Source organism: Porites lutea, chromosome 6 (assembly GCF_958299795.1).
Source record: "Porites lutea chromosome 6, jaPorLute2.1, whole genome shotgun sequence".
Taxonomy (NCBI): Eukaryota; Metazoa; Cnidaria; class Anthozoa; order Scleractinia; family Poritidae; genus Porites; species Porites lutea.
In genome coordinates, this window is record NC_133206.1 from 3,972,244 (window position 1) to 3,988,808 (window position 16,565).

The 16,565-nt window shown below is 38.8% G+C and overlaps 1 protein-coding gene across 2 annotated transcripts; it reads left to right on the plus strand.

Moving 5' to 3' along the window:
• The first annotated feature begins 449 nt into the window (after positions 1-449).
• On the plus strand, positions 450-8,058 carry LOC140941595 (tyrosinase-like). Of its 2 annotated transcripts, XM_073390612.1 has the most exons (4): positions 450-557; positions 1,430-1,638; positions 4,495-4,583; positions 6,296-8,058. In XM_073390612.1, exon 4 carries the CDS (start codon positions 6,304-6,306, stop codon positions 7,270-7,272), a length of 969 nt encoding a protein of 322 aa, XP_073246713.1. In that variant the 5' UTR covers positions 450-557; positions 1,430-1,638; positions 4,495-4,583; positions 6,296-6,303; the 3' UTR covers positions 7,273-8,058. The 2 variants fall into 2 exon arrangements, with proteins under 2 accessions (XP_073246713.1, XP_073246714.1); XM_073390613.1 differs by lacking the exon at positions 4,495-4,583.
• Positions 8,059-16,565: the final 8,507 nt, after the last annotated feature.

The following is a 16,565-nucleotide window of genomic DNA, read 5'->3' on the forward strand; positions in this document are numbered from 1 at the left end:
GTTAATGCTGTCACGCGTTAATACGGCCAATGGCCACATTTTAAAATCCCAAACAGTAGAATCTCAGATAATTTCACCTCGTTAATAGGGCCACTTGTTCGAAATTTAGAAAGTTAAAATGCCTGTGACTTGTCAATTTTATTGAACTAGTACTCTGAGTCTGTTCTTGTACTGTTTTTAGACTACAGTAAACATAAGTGCACTTTAAAGTTACATGCGTGAACTGAAAGCTCCATTATTGCCAACGAGATAACCGAGATAAGAAGCGAGGTTGTCGATCTAACAAATACCCACAAGGGTTTTTCAAAAAACCATAATTTCCTGCCGTTTACAACATCTTGAATTCCAAAAAGCAACGCACGCATGCGGATTCTGTTTTGTCTAGGAGTCCCCACCCGTGCGCCTCGGATACATCACCGAAATGAATTGACGGAGAAGGCCTGGTTAACGTCCTACAGGGACGAGGTAAATGTTTTCACAGGAGCTGATTTGGGGCGGAGAAATCTGTTATACAAATATCGTGGTTTCTGGACTTATTTTGAAGATGAGAAGTGAAGGTACGCTTGTTGAGATATGACGTATTTCATTGCGTTTTCATTCAGTTATACGGCAACATTTTTTCAAACTTGAATACGCGCAACTTGTCTCACTAAGCTGTCAAAGCAGACCACGACGCAGCCTAGCATTTCCTTTACCATCGAGGACTATCGACAAATCATAATCATAGTCGCGACGCAAGATTCCGAAAAATGGTTATATTTGTGTGCTTATTGGCTGCGAAGTATATTCTATTTTTACTCTTACTTACTTTCGGTAAACTAACTCGATGGCAAAAATGACTACTCGCGCTAGCGCAGTAGTTACGAAAATAATAACATCTCTTGCCGTTAAAGGAACTTTAGCTACTGGCCACAACTTCTTTAACTAATAAAGCAGTTATATATTTGGTTATTTCAGGTAGCGTCTGTTTAGTGTTTAGTGTGATACTTAGTGTATAACGTAGTAGGTGTGTTGTTGTTTTTTTCAGTAAGTGTGTTGTTAATTCCAAGTAGCGTTTGTCAAGTGTTAAGTCATGTTTTGCGTTGATGAAAAGATATTTCGCGTTGTGTAACGACCGTCGTAGAATCCAGGATTTGTTTCTTCATGTTATTATATGTCATGTTTCTTTTTTCTCAACTCATCTTTTTTAAATGTTCCGCAAAAAAAGCGTTAATAGTAAGAAAACCTAACAACATGTTAAAAACAAAAAAATGCCAGATTTTGCTAGCAGAGCTAAGTTTAGACAAAAGGTAAAAAATATGCTATGCTTGCTAAATTATAACAAAAATTTTGTCAGTACAATAGACAAAACGTGAATTATGAAAGCAATAATAATAGTTATTGTTTTGATGATAGTAATTTGGGGCCATTGACTCTTTTATTATCATAGCAACTCGATACAGCTACGTGCGTTGAGGGACTGAGCAGAAAGGGGGCGTAGTCTATTAACGAATGTGTCAATCACTCACGGCCACCAACGAGAGGCGGAGCTCCATTCTTACACATTGAGGGGAAAATGGCTATAAACCAGAGGGTTCACTTGCAGAAACTTGCTGTGGAACGTCTGTAAAGATTTACCTAAACTATACGTGGGAAGAGGTAGGTGTGATTCAGTGAAGTTGTTGAAGACCGCCGCTACTCACTGAGGGGAATAAAACTGCTCACTGCAAGAAAGAAATTCAACCTAACCTTATTATACGAACATTTTCTGAAAAGAATAATAATGATTAGTAAAATCCAACTAGTGGTCTATTCTGATTGGTGGAGCTACTACTATGCTATATGTTATAGCCCACTAGCAGCGAAAAGCGTGGGCTTTTAGGCGGCAAAAAAGGATTAAATTCTAGCTTTAACTAACTAAAATTTTTTTATTCTCGATATTTCTGACCAACTAGTTGGATTTTACTAAAACAATTATTCCTCTCGCCCTCATGGCCCTCAGTCAAAAGCCCATTCGGGCTCGAGGAATAATTGTTAAACATGAAATTTTACATTGACGGTCCTCCTAGTTTCCAAATAAATGAGACGTAAAAAAATTAACAAAATTTTTCTTAAAGAAAAGACTTCTAAAAAATGTTTTATCAATCGAACAAAAACACCGTTGACCTGTCAAAACCTATTCTTAAACGAAAAAAAAGTTTTCTTACCAAAAAAGGACCAAACTGCGGTCCATGTTACCATTTCAAGGAGCAATGAGCGAAACGAGTCACAAGCAACAAAATTTAATTTTTACCAATTTCATTTCCGTAAAATTATCAATTATCCATTACGTCGCGTTGAAGTGAGATCTAAAGTTCGATTACCAGCGAGAGACTTTCCCATTTTTTATTGCCAATTGGCGGTTGCTACTTTTTTGGCTATAAAACCTTCGGTTTGGTATTATTGCTACGAAAGATTGCGGAATTTTCTTATTCTTTGATTTGTGTTTTACGTTCTCGTTCTTGTTTTTGTGAGCTTGCGAAGCACGAAAACAATTGGTGCTCCGACTGCGCCACATTGCAAAAGTTGGTGGAAGAAAATCTTTGGACGTGGGCCTGTCATTCATGCCAGAGTGCCGACGGAAAGGGCTTTGGAGTGGGAAAAATGGCCGTATGGTCCTATTGTGGATGGTTGGCAATTGTGGCGATGTTTTTCTTTTAGGGCACCTAACGACGGTTTCCTCCTAAATACATTGAAAACACTTTTAGGCTACCCAGAGTACTTTTATAACTCTAGAAAAGCATTCTAAGCGGCGCTGTAAAATTTACCTCTTTCTGTTCGGTCATCCTAGGGGAACTTGAGTCTTTTCGGGCTTGAGTAATATTTTCCCGAAAATTTTAGATGAAATTTAACGTATTACCGGAGTGAGACATTTTCTAATTCCTCTCTCCATCACATTTTTGAATCCGAAAAATTTAGGTTTCCTTTTTTCTATGAAAAATAGCCTAACCTGGGAAGTAAAATGCAAAAATTAAACTTCAGAAAATCGTAGGAAATTTTATTTGTAAGATAAGCTTCGAAAATTGTACATGATGGAGTGGTAATCTACAAAAATTTAGCCGTCCTCAAATAGAAAACTCTGGGCAGTATTTGCTTCTCCGAATAGATATTTTAAAGAAAACATTTGAAAAAATCTTTGAAAAGCTTTTCGTAAAACTCTTCGAAACCTTTTCCAAAAACACCTTCAAAACGCACTTCGAAAAACTTTTCGTCAGCCTTTTCGTAAACCCTTTTTTAAACGTCTTCGAAAAACTTTTCATAAAAAAATTCTGCACCCTCTTCGTAAAAATCTTCAGATCTCTCTTCGAAAACATCGTTGAAAACCCCTTTGAAAAAAGCGTCTAAAACCTTTTTGAAACAGGCTTCGATCCGCAACATCTCCAGAACATCATTCGAGAAGCGTTCGGCGGCCATGAAATGTACATTGTTACAATGCAAATCCCTAATTAGTTTCTGTGATAGACGAGCGCCCCGGTTCAATATGAGTTTTCCTGAAGAGTGTAATATAGAAAATAGGAGTCCTGTCTAAACCACCCTTTTTTTTGTCCACGAGTACGCCTCCATTCTTCGAAAAAAGACTTCCTAGTAAACAAATTTGCTGGCCGAGCGGAGTGAGGACAGCAAAAATTTATTTACACGGAAGTCTTTTTTATCAGTGAAGAATGGAGGCTTACTCGTAGACAAAAAGAGGGGTGTAACAGGACTCTATTTTTTATTTTACTACTGTGGCACTAAGGACATCGACATGCTGTCGATGGAAAGGATTACAGCGCAAAGTTAAAGAAGTGTCGGCATTAGCGAGGTTAACTTATATTCGGATCTGTTGATTGGGCAAGAAATAAGTGCCCGTTGTTTGAATCTAGAGAAAATTTAAGGGCTTTCCCCAGGGACAACGAAAACTGTCTGGGGTGTGGCTGTACTGCCGAGAACTACTACGATTATCTTCTTCACACGTACAAATCATCGTATACATGTGTATTGCCAGTAGTAGACGCAGACGGCTATAAATTCGCTTCTGGGGCCCGTTTTTCGAAGGGTTCGGTAACTTTTTGGGTCCGAATGCAAATTTTTAAATCAAAACCTGTTGTATAATAGCACAGTTCCTAGCTTACAAACCGGCTAATTTTGCTTTGTTAACTGAAGATTTTATTGAACGCAAACACGGCAAACGTATAACAGCTTTTCGGGACCGAAAAGTTATCGAGACTTTCGAGTAACGGGCCCCTGGATTGTCGTCATAAAGCAAAGTGGACGCTGCGTCGACCACACCAGGGCCAGCTTTTCCTTCAGATCGCGTTACTTTCACCAGTTTTCTTTCCCATTTTGCAGCCTCGAGGAACTACTTTTAATCATTTTTTTTTTCAGCCAAGTTAGCTTAATGTACTCCACATGTATAAATTATTACAAAAAAAAGATGTTGCTAGGTTATAGAAAATCATTTATGCTTTGTTCATGACATTTACTTTTTTACAGCAGAGAACCAAAACAAACTAATACACTGGCAACTCTGACAAGTCGATCAAAACACATAATTTCGCGAGAAGAAGCACCGCTGTTTTTCAAAGGTATGTTGATTTGCAATTTATAAGATATTTCCAGTATTTTTAGTTAACCATTTAACTATATCTTAAGGTATACAGATAACTAACAACCGCTGGCGAGTAAAATGGCTACCTTAATAGAACCCTAATGGTAAACTCCGTCTTCCATTTCTTCTAGGCCGCGCGCAGAATCGCGCGCGCACTATAAAGTTTTTTTTTTTGAGCGTTTGATTTTTTTCTTTCCTGGCGTATGGAAACCTCGTCTGCTTGTGGGGAGGACAGACTAATGGAAACCTTGCAACGTTTCTAACGTACTTGTAACTCCACTGATGAAGGGCCAGGCCTGAAATGCTTGGAGAGGAACTCAAACAATAGAAGGCACTTTGGTTCATTAAATGGCGCGAAGAAAAGTAAAGATCTGCACTTGGGTCTCCGAAGATGAATTGTGCGCCACTGTCTTGTTTTTCTGTCTCAATCAACTGGTCCAGTTCGATTAGCTGTACCCGTGAACTCTGAAAAATTCGACTCCAGAAGACCAAGTGGAAAGAAAAAACTGAAAAATCCTCCGAGGCCCTTCGGCCAAAAAAAAATCACAACTCTGAGACCCAAAAGTCACCCGAAAAAGAGTTCAAGACCCATCACAAACACTTCAAATCCGAGATTTCGAGATTGGGTAAAATTTTCCGAGACCCACGTTTCTCAAGGTACCATTCTATATTGTCTATACCCTTTGCTGAAATTGTCGCTTTCCCTTGCAGACTCCTTGCACTCAACTTGCCGGTTTCTTACTTTTCCTCTCAGTGCCTGGCCTGTGACAAACATGGCCCTGCAATTCTCTCTTGACTTTTCTCAGTAAATCTATATCATCTCTGTTATTTAGACGACTGCCCGGTCTTTGAAAGCCCAACTGTCCAAACTTTAGATAAATAACTCAGTTACGTTGTCTACCTTTCCCTATCTTTTAAATGAAGATATAGTAGATATGACCGTCGCAGTGGTAATTGCAATTTAAGCAATTGCAAATTGTAGCCGTGAGACGAGAGACTACGATTTTTTTCTTACTCTTTCTTTCGTGTTTTGAGTTGCGTGAAGTTAATTTGTTATTGCGTTTGGTGTAGTTTTTTGTTAGCCTTTTTGTTTTCATATGCGTATTCATTCTGTAATTCTATAAGAACCCATGCATTGGGAGCCAATTTGTTGAGTTCATCTTAACCCGTGAATGGGATGAAGCAACGAAGATTATGTGAACTGCAGAAATACAGATCTTAAATGAAGATATGATCGTCGCAGTGGTAATTGCAATTTAAGCAACGTCATGTTAGATGCCAAAATACCCAGCAACTCATAGTACCTTCAACCTTATTGGCCCTTGCAACAGACATCCGAACATACAAAGACACAAAGCCACAAAGATACATACGCTCAGACCACTGACATACATGGAGAATTAAGCAGTAATGGAGAATTAAACAATTCAGAGAGAACCAGCATTACCTTCAGGAAGCCTCCCTTTTCTAGGAAAGTAGATATTCTGTTTTTGACCAAATTTTCGAAAACATTTTGAAAAACTCCTAAAGACGGTGAAAAAGAAGGATCGTCGGCGGGTTGCCTCTTCCCTTTCCACTACCAAAGAGAGGCCGCGGAGGAAATTCTTCTGTACAGAACTGCAGCTTTTAACACGAAACATTACTATTAGACAATAACCGTTAAAATTTCTCAACCATTTTATGTTGCAGTCAACCCAATGAGGTTTCGTCATTATTGGTTCATTGTTTGTCTTAGTAATGCCTGGATCGTTTTTGAGGCGGGCCATTCAGAAAAGGACACTAACGATTCAAGTCCAATGGAGTGCAAGGAAGGAAGTTTCATGTTGAACACGTGTGAAGAGCGTTGTGAATGCAAGAAAGGTAAACTAACCAGCTGTTACCGCGTGAGAAAGGATTTTACCAAAATGACCATCGAGGACAGAAAACGTTATATTAACACTTATAAGCTGGCATCGGTCCATCCTGTGGTTAAGAAACATTATGAGAAATTGATAGCTCTCCACAACACCGCTGGAGATCAAGCAAAAGTTCCTGAAGCCTTTTTGCCCTTTCACCGGTGGTTTTTGGTTGAGATGGAAAACGTACTGCGCAGAATCGACTGTCGTGTGACTTTACCCTACTGGGATTGGAGCAAAAACACTCATCATTGGTGGAGAGGAACTGGTGACGAAGACCTTTGGAACCCTGCTGATCATGGTTTAGGAGGAGATGGAAATTATACCGATGACAACTGTGTGGAGGACGGAGCTTTCAGCAAAGATAAATGGCGTCTCTTAGACGTGTCTGGAGGAGGGTGTTTAAGAAGGAATTTTACGAAAGACAACCTTCTCTACGATATTGATCACGTGAAGAAAACTTTATCGCTGCCCCTGGAAGAGTTCGAACAATTTGAAGAAACTGTCCGTGTAGACTATCACTTGTTGCCTCACAACGCAATCGGTGGTACAATGATGAATCCTCTAATAGCAGCAAATGCCCCAGAACTGCTTCTTCACCATTCATTTATGGACAAACTGTGGTATCAATGGCAAAACAAAGGAGATGAATACAAAAATGTCTACTTCCCAAGCGTGCCTTTCAAACTTTATGGATCAAAGTATTATGGCCGGGAATGGATTGATTCTAGTAACCTTCCGGGTCAGGTGAAAGTTCTTTACGAAGAATGAAAATAAAAAAAACGATAAAACAGTTAAATAATCCGATGTATAGGCAGACATGAAACTCTTTGACATTAAATAATGTGCCGAAATCAATTAATCCTGGACAACTGATTTTCGACCATTCCAGTAATACTGAGTTGGAACTTACATGTGTTATTTATCAGGACATAGGACACATTTTATGAGGTAAATATCCTTAGCCATACGGCTAATTTGCAGCCGTTCCCACACGTAGAATTAAGGTAAAGAATTATATGGCAATAATTAAAATCAAAAATAAATTACTAACTTCTAAGATTATAAATTACCTATGATATAATGCACCAGTCATTTGAAACCCTCGGGGGATGACCGGGGCATTCACTTTTTATGCGAGTGAAAGCAAGTGAATTCTTGCCAGAGTGAATGGCATGAACTCCTCCGCCCCCATATGTCCCACACGGTACTCCCTTTTTTAAAAAAACAGAAGAATTAAAAATCATGTTTTACAGTCTTCTGGAGTTTTTATAGAATGACTCAATCAATACAAGTGTCTTTCTTGCCATTTTCACGACACAACTAAATCGTTAGTTATTAAAAAATCGGGTGAAATAAGACGCCTCTTATGAACTTCTTGTATTAATATAATGGCACAGAAAACGTGTTCGCGTCTTAAACAAGACGCGACTCAGCTAAGACACTCCTCGCATGCTCGTATAAATGGTAAAGACAAAGTTTGTGTCTTATTTAAGACGTGTCTTATGTAACCGCGTCAAAAGACACTTTGCAAACCATATTTCCTAGCTGCAAGAAGCGACGAGAAAACGAAAACGCTGACCACAGAGTGACTGCCCCACTTAAAGGCCACGGTCAGGAATAAGGCGAAGATCGTGATTTCAAGCGTCAGTGAAGCGTATCCTCCGCCTACCTGGAAACAAAAATGGAGTTCTAATTACTCGTTGAGACATTATTAATAAAACGATTAAACCACGCCGGTGCTCTTCCCTGTAAACAACTGTCTACGGAAAATAACATTTCCTGAATTCACGGCTTTCTAACGTGCTGCCTATCCACTTAAACAAAGTATGAAGAGCGGACTTTCTCCGGCTTGCTAGTGTTTCTAGCCCCACAATGATGCCAGATTTGGTTGCAATAAAGAAAAGTTGGACAAAATAGAGGTGTCATATAGCCTCCTCGCAGACGTCCTTTGGGGTTCGTTCGTCACGCATTCATTTCTCCCCCACGGACCGAGGGGGAGAAATGATGCGTGACGAACGAACCCCAAAGGACGTCTGCGGGGAGGCTAGGTGTCATACAGTGCTGGACCCTTCCGACTTGCTAATATAGAGATTTACTGTCTTCTTAACTATTTTCTCGTTTAGCGGAGTCGAACGCAGAGTATAATATGTAATCGAGGGCTTTTTTTTGACAGTATCATGTTTACACAGAAAGACTGTCCAACTTAAATTCTTAAGTCTATAAAATCGTGTTTTTTTATCACCGACGAATCAGACGAGCACTGAAGGGGCGAGCCACTAGCGAGGTTTGGGAGCATGCTTTCCCAGAAAATTTTGTAATCTTGTTGCTATGAAACGCTATTTCTAGTTTTCTGAGAGCACAAATTCTGATAATAATAGTAAAATATATGGAAAAGTACCTCAATATAACAAAACCTCGGTTCCGCTGTAGGAATGTAGCCTTTTTTCAACAGGATTTTTAAGTAGGATTTTGAGGAGTCAATATAATGCACAGATGTAAATTTCTTTCCCTGGATTGATATTTGCACAATACAAATCAACAAATATTACTATTATTATCATTACTATTATTATTACTACTACTATTATTATTATTAAATGGGTGATCGATCTTTTTATATGTGTGTGTGTGTTCTACACACAGGCAGGTCCTTAAGGACTTTCAATTCTGCCCCTAAATTGTTGAACGATCTTACCCTGATTATTAGAAATATGCCTTCAGTTAATGCTTTTAAAAAGGCTATTAAAACGCATTTGTTTCAGAAGGCATTTCCCAGCCAATTTATTGTTTTTATTCTTTTCATAAAGAACAAAAAATAGACTTTTAGATTTATTACTTTTGTTAAATTATTAACTGCAATTTGAAAATAGGACTTTAAGGAATAATTAACCATTACTTTTGGAATTTTTAGAATTAGAATATGTACTACAGTCAAATGGAAACTCCACATAACAAAGTCCTTGTTATAAAGAATGATTTTGTTTATCCCAGTAATCGTAAAATATATGGAAAAGAACCTCAGTATATAACAAAACCTTGTTGTAGTGAACAAATTTTGCCAGTCCCTTGGCAATTCGTTATATTGAGGTTCCACTGTAGGAATGTAGCCTTTTTAACACGATTTTAAAGTAGAGTTTGAGGAGTCAATGTAATGCACAGATGTAAATTAATTTCTTTCCCTGGATTGATATTTGCACAAGACAAATCAACAAATATTATTATTATTATTATTATTATTATTATTATTATTATTATTATTATTATTATTATTATTATTATTATCTCTATTATCACAGTCTTTGCTGGTGTTCTTTTTGCGCATCAGCCGGGTGCAAACCATGCACCTAGAGCGTCAGTCACTCAAGTCAATCATTCTGTTCATACACTGAGCACCTTTCTAAGGATTCGTGCAGATCCCAGCATGCAGATCTTTTGAATCTCTGTCATACTAGCTCTCTCTGATACTTTCTTGATGTTTTCTACCATACCCTTCTTCACTGTACCAAGCGCACCAACAACCACAGGGATCACTACGGTTTTCATATGCCACATTCTCTGTATTTCTAGTTCTAGGTCTTTGTACTTGCATTTTTTTTCAGTTTCCTTCAGTGCGATGTTTCTATCTGATGGAACAGTCATATCAATAAGTTTGCAGGTGGAATTCACTGAATCTTTAACGATGATATCTGGTCTGTTGGCTGTTATAGTTCTATCAGTATTGACTGGCATGTCCCACATGATGGTGATGTTGTTATCTTTATTGTGTATCACGGTCTCTGGTTCGTGTTCGTACCATTTGTCTGCAATCTCTATATCATGATCTTTACATATGCTCCAATGGAGATATGCTGCAGCATTATTGTGCCTGGAGATGTACTCTGTTTTGGCTAATACCTCACATCCAGATACAATATGGTCCACTGTCTCTTCATGTTGCGAACACAATCTGCATTTGCTCTCCACTTGCTGGCCACATATTATTTTCTGGTAGTTTCTGGTGTTTATTACCTGGTCTTGAGCTGCAACAAGTAGTCCCTCTGTTTCTCCTTTCAAATTACTTGACAACCATTTGTTGGTAGTGACTGTGTCTACATGAGGTTTCTCTAGGATCTTTGGATACTGGCCATGCAATGCTTTGTTTTTCCACTTTTCTTCTTTCATTGACTTCATCCTGGACTTAAACACGTGTTTCAGGGCTTTAGCATTTTCAGAGGCAGATTTATCTACTCTGTTCTCAATCTCTGGCATTGTTACTTCCCTTTTGAATTTAGTAGCATTCTTGGATATTGAATTTTTGGCTTTAGATCTTTCATGTTCAAGCACCTGTTTTGGATATTGCCCTTCCTTGTGCTTCAGATAGTGATCAAGCCCTATTGTTGCAGTTTTGAATGCTGTTTCTACATCAATCAGGCCCCTACCTCCATCTTTTTTGGGATGCACAGCCTTTCCACATCTGCTTTAGGATGTAACATCTTGTGCATGTTCAATAGTTTGCGTGTTTTTGTGTCAATCTTCTTCAGTTCTGAGATTTTCCAGTCAATGATGCCAAAGCTATATTGCACAACTGGGACTGCAAGACTATTGATAGCTTCTATTTTATTTCTTCCATTGAGCTCAGTTCTTAGGATTAATCTTACTCTCCTATAATATTCTTTTCTTATCTTCTCTTTCATTTTGCTATGCTGGATACCATCACTTTCATCTACACCCAGGTATTTGTATACTCCTTCCTGGTCCAACTCTTGTATTTCTGTGTCATCATCTATTACTATGTTTCCAGTTGAGGCCAGTTTACCTTTCATGAAACTGGCTTTGGCACATTTCTCAAGTCCGAATTCCATACCAATATCATCACTGAATTGTTTCACTATTTTCAGTTCTCCAACTTGTTCTTGCTCGTTCTTGCTATACAATTTTAGATCATCCATATAAAACAGATTGCTTATTGGAGCACTTGTGTTTAAGATCTTGTAACTTATTATTATTATTATTATTATTATTATTATTATTATTATTATTATTATTATCATTATTAATATTATCATTATTATTATTATTGTTGTTGTTGTTGTTGTTATTACTTTGCTGGCCAGCACTACTATATATTATGTGAAGTAAATAAAGGTTGTTTTTGTTGTTGTTCTTGTTGATAAAAATTATTGACAGAAAATAATTCAATGTTTTTAATTTAAAAAAGGGGTACCTGTCAATACAAACTTGTTAGAAAATGGATCTTACCCTTTCATTCCCAACTCAATAATTGAGCAATAAGCAAGGTGGCTCACACTTGGGGACACTTACGGTGTTATCTACATGTATCTTGTTCTTCAGCATTTAACAAAATAAAATTTGGAAATTTTCGTGAAAATATTTGACTTTGGCCTCTTTTGGGTCAGCTGGTATATCAAATTACAACTTTTTTTTCACTTTTCAAGAATTTTAGAAACCTTGCACCTAGACGTTAGATTATTTCCAGTTTATACGAAACCCTAAGAAAATGAAACCAATTAATTTCCTCTAACAAAACATAAACAACTGATTGTAGTTGCTCTTCTCTAGATTAGCTGTTTTCTACCTTCCATTTCTCGTATAGAGTGTAAAAATTACAAAATCACGTGCTTGTAAGTTGTTTTCGTAAGAGACGACATGAAAACCGTCTATTCAACGTGCTATGATTGTAGGAGCCCATATGCTACCGCGGATTTGCCCGATGGTGATTTAGGGCCTCTTCATATGAGCCCGGTTGACCGGGCTGGCCCGGTTTCCGAGATCTCGCCTCACCTCTAAATCCTTTGTAAAATTTTCGATGTGTTCATATGAGAGCGCGGGCTGGCTCGGTTCCCGAGATCTCGGTTTTTCCAACCGAGATCTCGGTAAGCGGGCTGGAAATTTTGCCATATAAACACTTCATCCCGGTTACCGGGATGAACAGTGGGATGAATTCTGGCGGTCCGGATGGCATCGTCTTGCATTGCCTGCTGTATTTTCCACATCATAAACATCCCATTTAACTGCAGTGATACAGCTTTAAGAGTTACCGATGCTAAGATAGGCCCAAAAGTTAAAATTTTTGTGTTTTGCTATGTTTGCTTTGTTTCCTAAATTTGGCGCCAGAACTCGTACCCAGGATCTTTGACCTTTTCTCATCTCGGAAACCGGGCTGAAATTTCTCATATGAACCCAAAGCAAAATTCATCCCGGTAACCGAGCCAGCCCGGTCAACCGGGCTCATATGAAGTAGCCTGCGATCATGCCCTCTCCCTCTATCTCTGTAATCTGTTTTCAGGAGGAGGGCATGATACATTTCTTTCACAGATCACATGCAAAAATGCCAGAATCTGGACTTTTTTCTGATTGGATAAGAAACAATACAGACGATTTGCGCTGTTCCGATTGGCCAAAACGCAGCCATCCGTTAGTTGTTGTTGATTTCAGTCTGCATTTTTGCTTGCGTGGTATTTTAATACACACGCGAGTTCGTTATGAAATTTCTGCCGGCTCAGTTTTCTTGCCACTTTGGAAAATGTCTAAATAGAAATTTCATCCATTGAAATATTTTCCATTCCATCTTAAACTAAAAGTTGCAATTTGATACTGGCTACAAGTTACAGAAGCGACAAACGGGTTCACTTTTCAAATAATTAATTCATGAATGGAATCTTGACCAGGTTTGACTGTAATTCCTGTCATTCCTCCTTCAGAAACCTACGAATTACTCTGAGCGATCTCCGCCTTCACAACACTTTTTAGTTCGTGAAATATGGTGCTTCAGCCTAATGTTTTTCTCAGAGCTTTCGGCACAGAACGAAGTCAACGAGCTTTTACTAGTAAATTTTTATTATTTGTAGCTGTTAAATAAAGGTACAGCAGCTCCAACTAGCAGTATTTCATCACAAAAAAAAACATTTAAAAAATTATTCTTAGTAAGCGCCATCTGACCGTACTTAAACAATTCTTTTCCCTAAACTTTATTTCCAATCGAAAGAGACATTATTATTCCCGCCAAAATTTTATTCCCTTCTGGCAAATGCTGATTGGCTAATAACATGACAGGTCAAGCAGACGTTAGATTATGTAAATTAGGGGGCGGTTGATGGCTTGTTAAATAAATGTATCAGGCGTTATTTTTTCCCCTCTCGAGTCAAGGAAGCAACGAAGCAAAAAAAATAACGCCTGATCTCAGGTTACATATGAAGAGGCCCTTAGTACGTACGTACCTTATGAGCGCCGCTTGTGAAGTCCTGGACGTGACAGACGCGTTACCTGTCATATTCTTATGATTGCAAGTTAGCGCATTGCTTTGTATTCATAAAAAGGTTGCTGAAGCAGATATATTTGCTACAAAAGATCTACAAAGTACTTTGCATACAAATCCAATGAAATCGGAAACCGTGCTTTCACATGATCAGTGTCACGTGACAAATTCACAGGATAGAGGCGGGGGAGGGTATGGGAGATTTGGTCTCAAACTGGAAATCTTAAACGTCGATCAAACGGTTTCCAAGTGGCTCTAGAAGCAAAGAGACAGTAAATAACAAAATAAAACCACAAGGTGAGTCATTTTTATTTCTATTTTTGACAAAAAATGGAGTTTAGGACGTATTTTGTTTATGCATTCTCTTATAAATTCAAAGCGAACTCCCACAGTATCTGGGCTAAAAAAACTCAGTTTTTATTGTACAATCAAAAAGGACTATAGCCCTCGCCGTACCTGGTTTTAACAAGAAAAAAACCCCTCAAGAAAAGCATTAGTTAAAATTAGATTAAGTAGTCATCAACTTTGAATTGAAACAGGTAGATACGAAAAAATCCCACACAATGAAAGTATATGTTGCATTTGTAACAGTAACAAAATTAAAGATGAAAATCATTTCTTACTAGATCGTAAGGCCTGTTCTAAGATTAGAGACGTATTTTTCTCCAAAATAGAACTTAAAATACCTAACCTCAAATCACTTTCACACGATACTTTAATAGCTCATCTTATGAATTCTTCTAATTATTTATTATAAATACGTAACTGTCAATGTTTCAATGAATGAATGAGATCTGTAATGTTTCAAAATGTTTTACAATAATTAGTCATGGTTATGCAAATAAAGCTTTTGTTGTTTTTATTTGTACTCATGCCTTTTTTTGGGCGGTCTTTGGCTCTCGTTCCTCGTTCGTTCTTTGCTCCGAAACGGAAAAGCTTGCTACACACGTTACCTGAGTGTGGAATGGGATCAGAGGATCGGCTGTCTCCCCTTTTCGCTTTAATCTTCTCTTCCCCCAGAAACACCTGATTCTCACGTAAATTCACAATCACTTAGCATGAGGGTCATCGTCAGCATAATACAGTAGTCGAAATCACGGATCCCCTCAGTGATCGCCGCAGTGCAGGTGTGGACCCCTGACTTGGGTATTATAATGGAAATTGAGGACTGCCAAAGACAGTCACCAGGATAATTGAGGGCATGGGTCTACTCTCTTATCGCCAAAGGTTACAGCGACTCAGATTAACGACTTTACTGGACCATCAAATGCGTGGTGACTTAACAGAGACTTTCAAAATAATCAACGGTGTTGCGAACTATGGTCACAATATGTTTGGGACGAATACAGCTTATCGAACTCGTAATCTTAATGTCACTTTTCATCATCCATTAAGATCAGCGCATGACTTCTTTCACAAAAGACTTATCAAATATTGGAACCAGCTGCCACTATGCCTGGGAAATTCACCAAGTATCAACGCCTTTAATTAAGTTTCGCCTAATCAATGGATTCTGGAAATTATCGGAAGAAATCTTTAATAGAATAAGCGATAAAAGTGGACATGTCAACTTTTCACTAGCCACTCGCGATGTTGCCATGCGGCAAAATATCTTGTTTTAATATTTAATTTTGTCGTTCTCTGCTTTTATTATCTTTCTAATTTTAGAACTCTTATGATAATACATTTTTAATTTTTATCACATGTTCATAATAATTTCGTAAATAGATTTTTGTAAATAGAGATATCCTGAAGAGATATAATAAAGTTATCTGATCTTATCTTATCCTATCGCCTGCCTCGTTCCCAGTAACTCGCGATCACTGGGGGATGTTTGAATTAATTATTAAGGAAAGCAGGGACCAAGGGGTGGTCGCGCTCTACGCTCGTTCCCATCATCCCTCTCTCGCGCTTCTCGCTTGTCTCGCGTGCTTGCGAGTTGGTAAAGCCTGTGGAGGGGGCAGCCCTATCGACGTGCTCGACGCTAATGGCTCAGTCAATTCCAAGTGCGCCCATCGCCCCCCGCGTTTTTGTCGAGCATTTGTCATTTTGTTTTGGAAAAGCTGCAAATGCCCCAAGGTAGGGCCAGGCGTTCATACAAAAACCGACCTCTGGCTTTCCACGTTAATTTTAGTCCGCTTCGCAGTCGTTATTAGGGTCGTTACGCAACGCTCCTCCCCACAATTTTTGTGGGAAGAGAGTTGCTAGCCTGCGTCACAGACACTCTAAACATTCTGTATAGAGAGTCTATACAAATGGTTAAGATGAAACCTCGTTCCCAGGGTCCCCTCTTACTCGGACCCCGTCGGCCCCTTGGCCTCAAAGTTTCAACAGTTCCAGCTAATGTGATAATCCCGTACCCAGATCTCACTCTGTCTTAGGCTGAAGGCAGGAGATCTGGGTACGAGATTACCAAAGTGACTAATCTGATCTAACGGAAATTCCAAAAATTATTGTAGTTCTAAGCTTATGAAATGTGAGAGGCTCAATTTTGATGTTTTAAATACTTTTTACTGGGCTGCCTGTGGCACAGCCCAGTTATATAATAGGCTCAATTTTTCCTTCTGGCACAAATCGCACCCTAATATGTTCAGCGCGTGCGCAAGACATAAGAGTATGCGTAGAATAGGTCAGCGGACTTCAGCAGAGTACATTCTAAGGAGCTCGAAGCGACTCAAAGTTATGAGCAATCTATCTTCGGTGGAAGCGTAAGAATGCCAAAACGTAGCCTGCGTAGCAGCCGGCGCTTGGAAGTAGCGGGCACAAGCAAGAGAGAATGAGCGAGCGAGCGAAAAGAAGACACGCG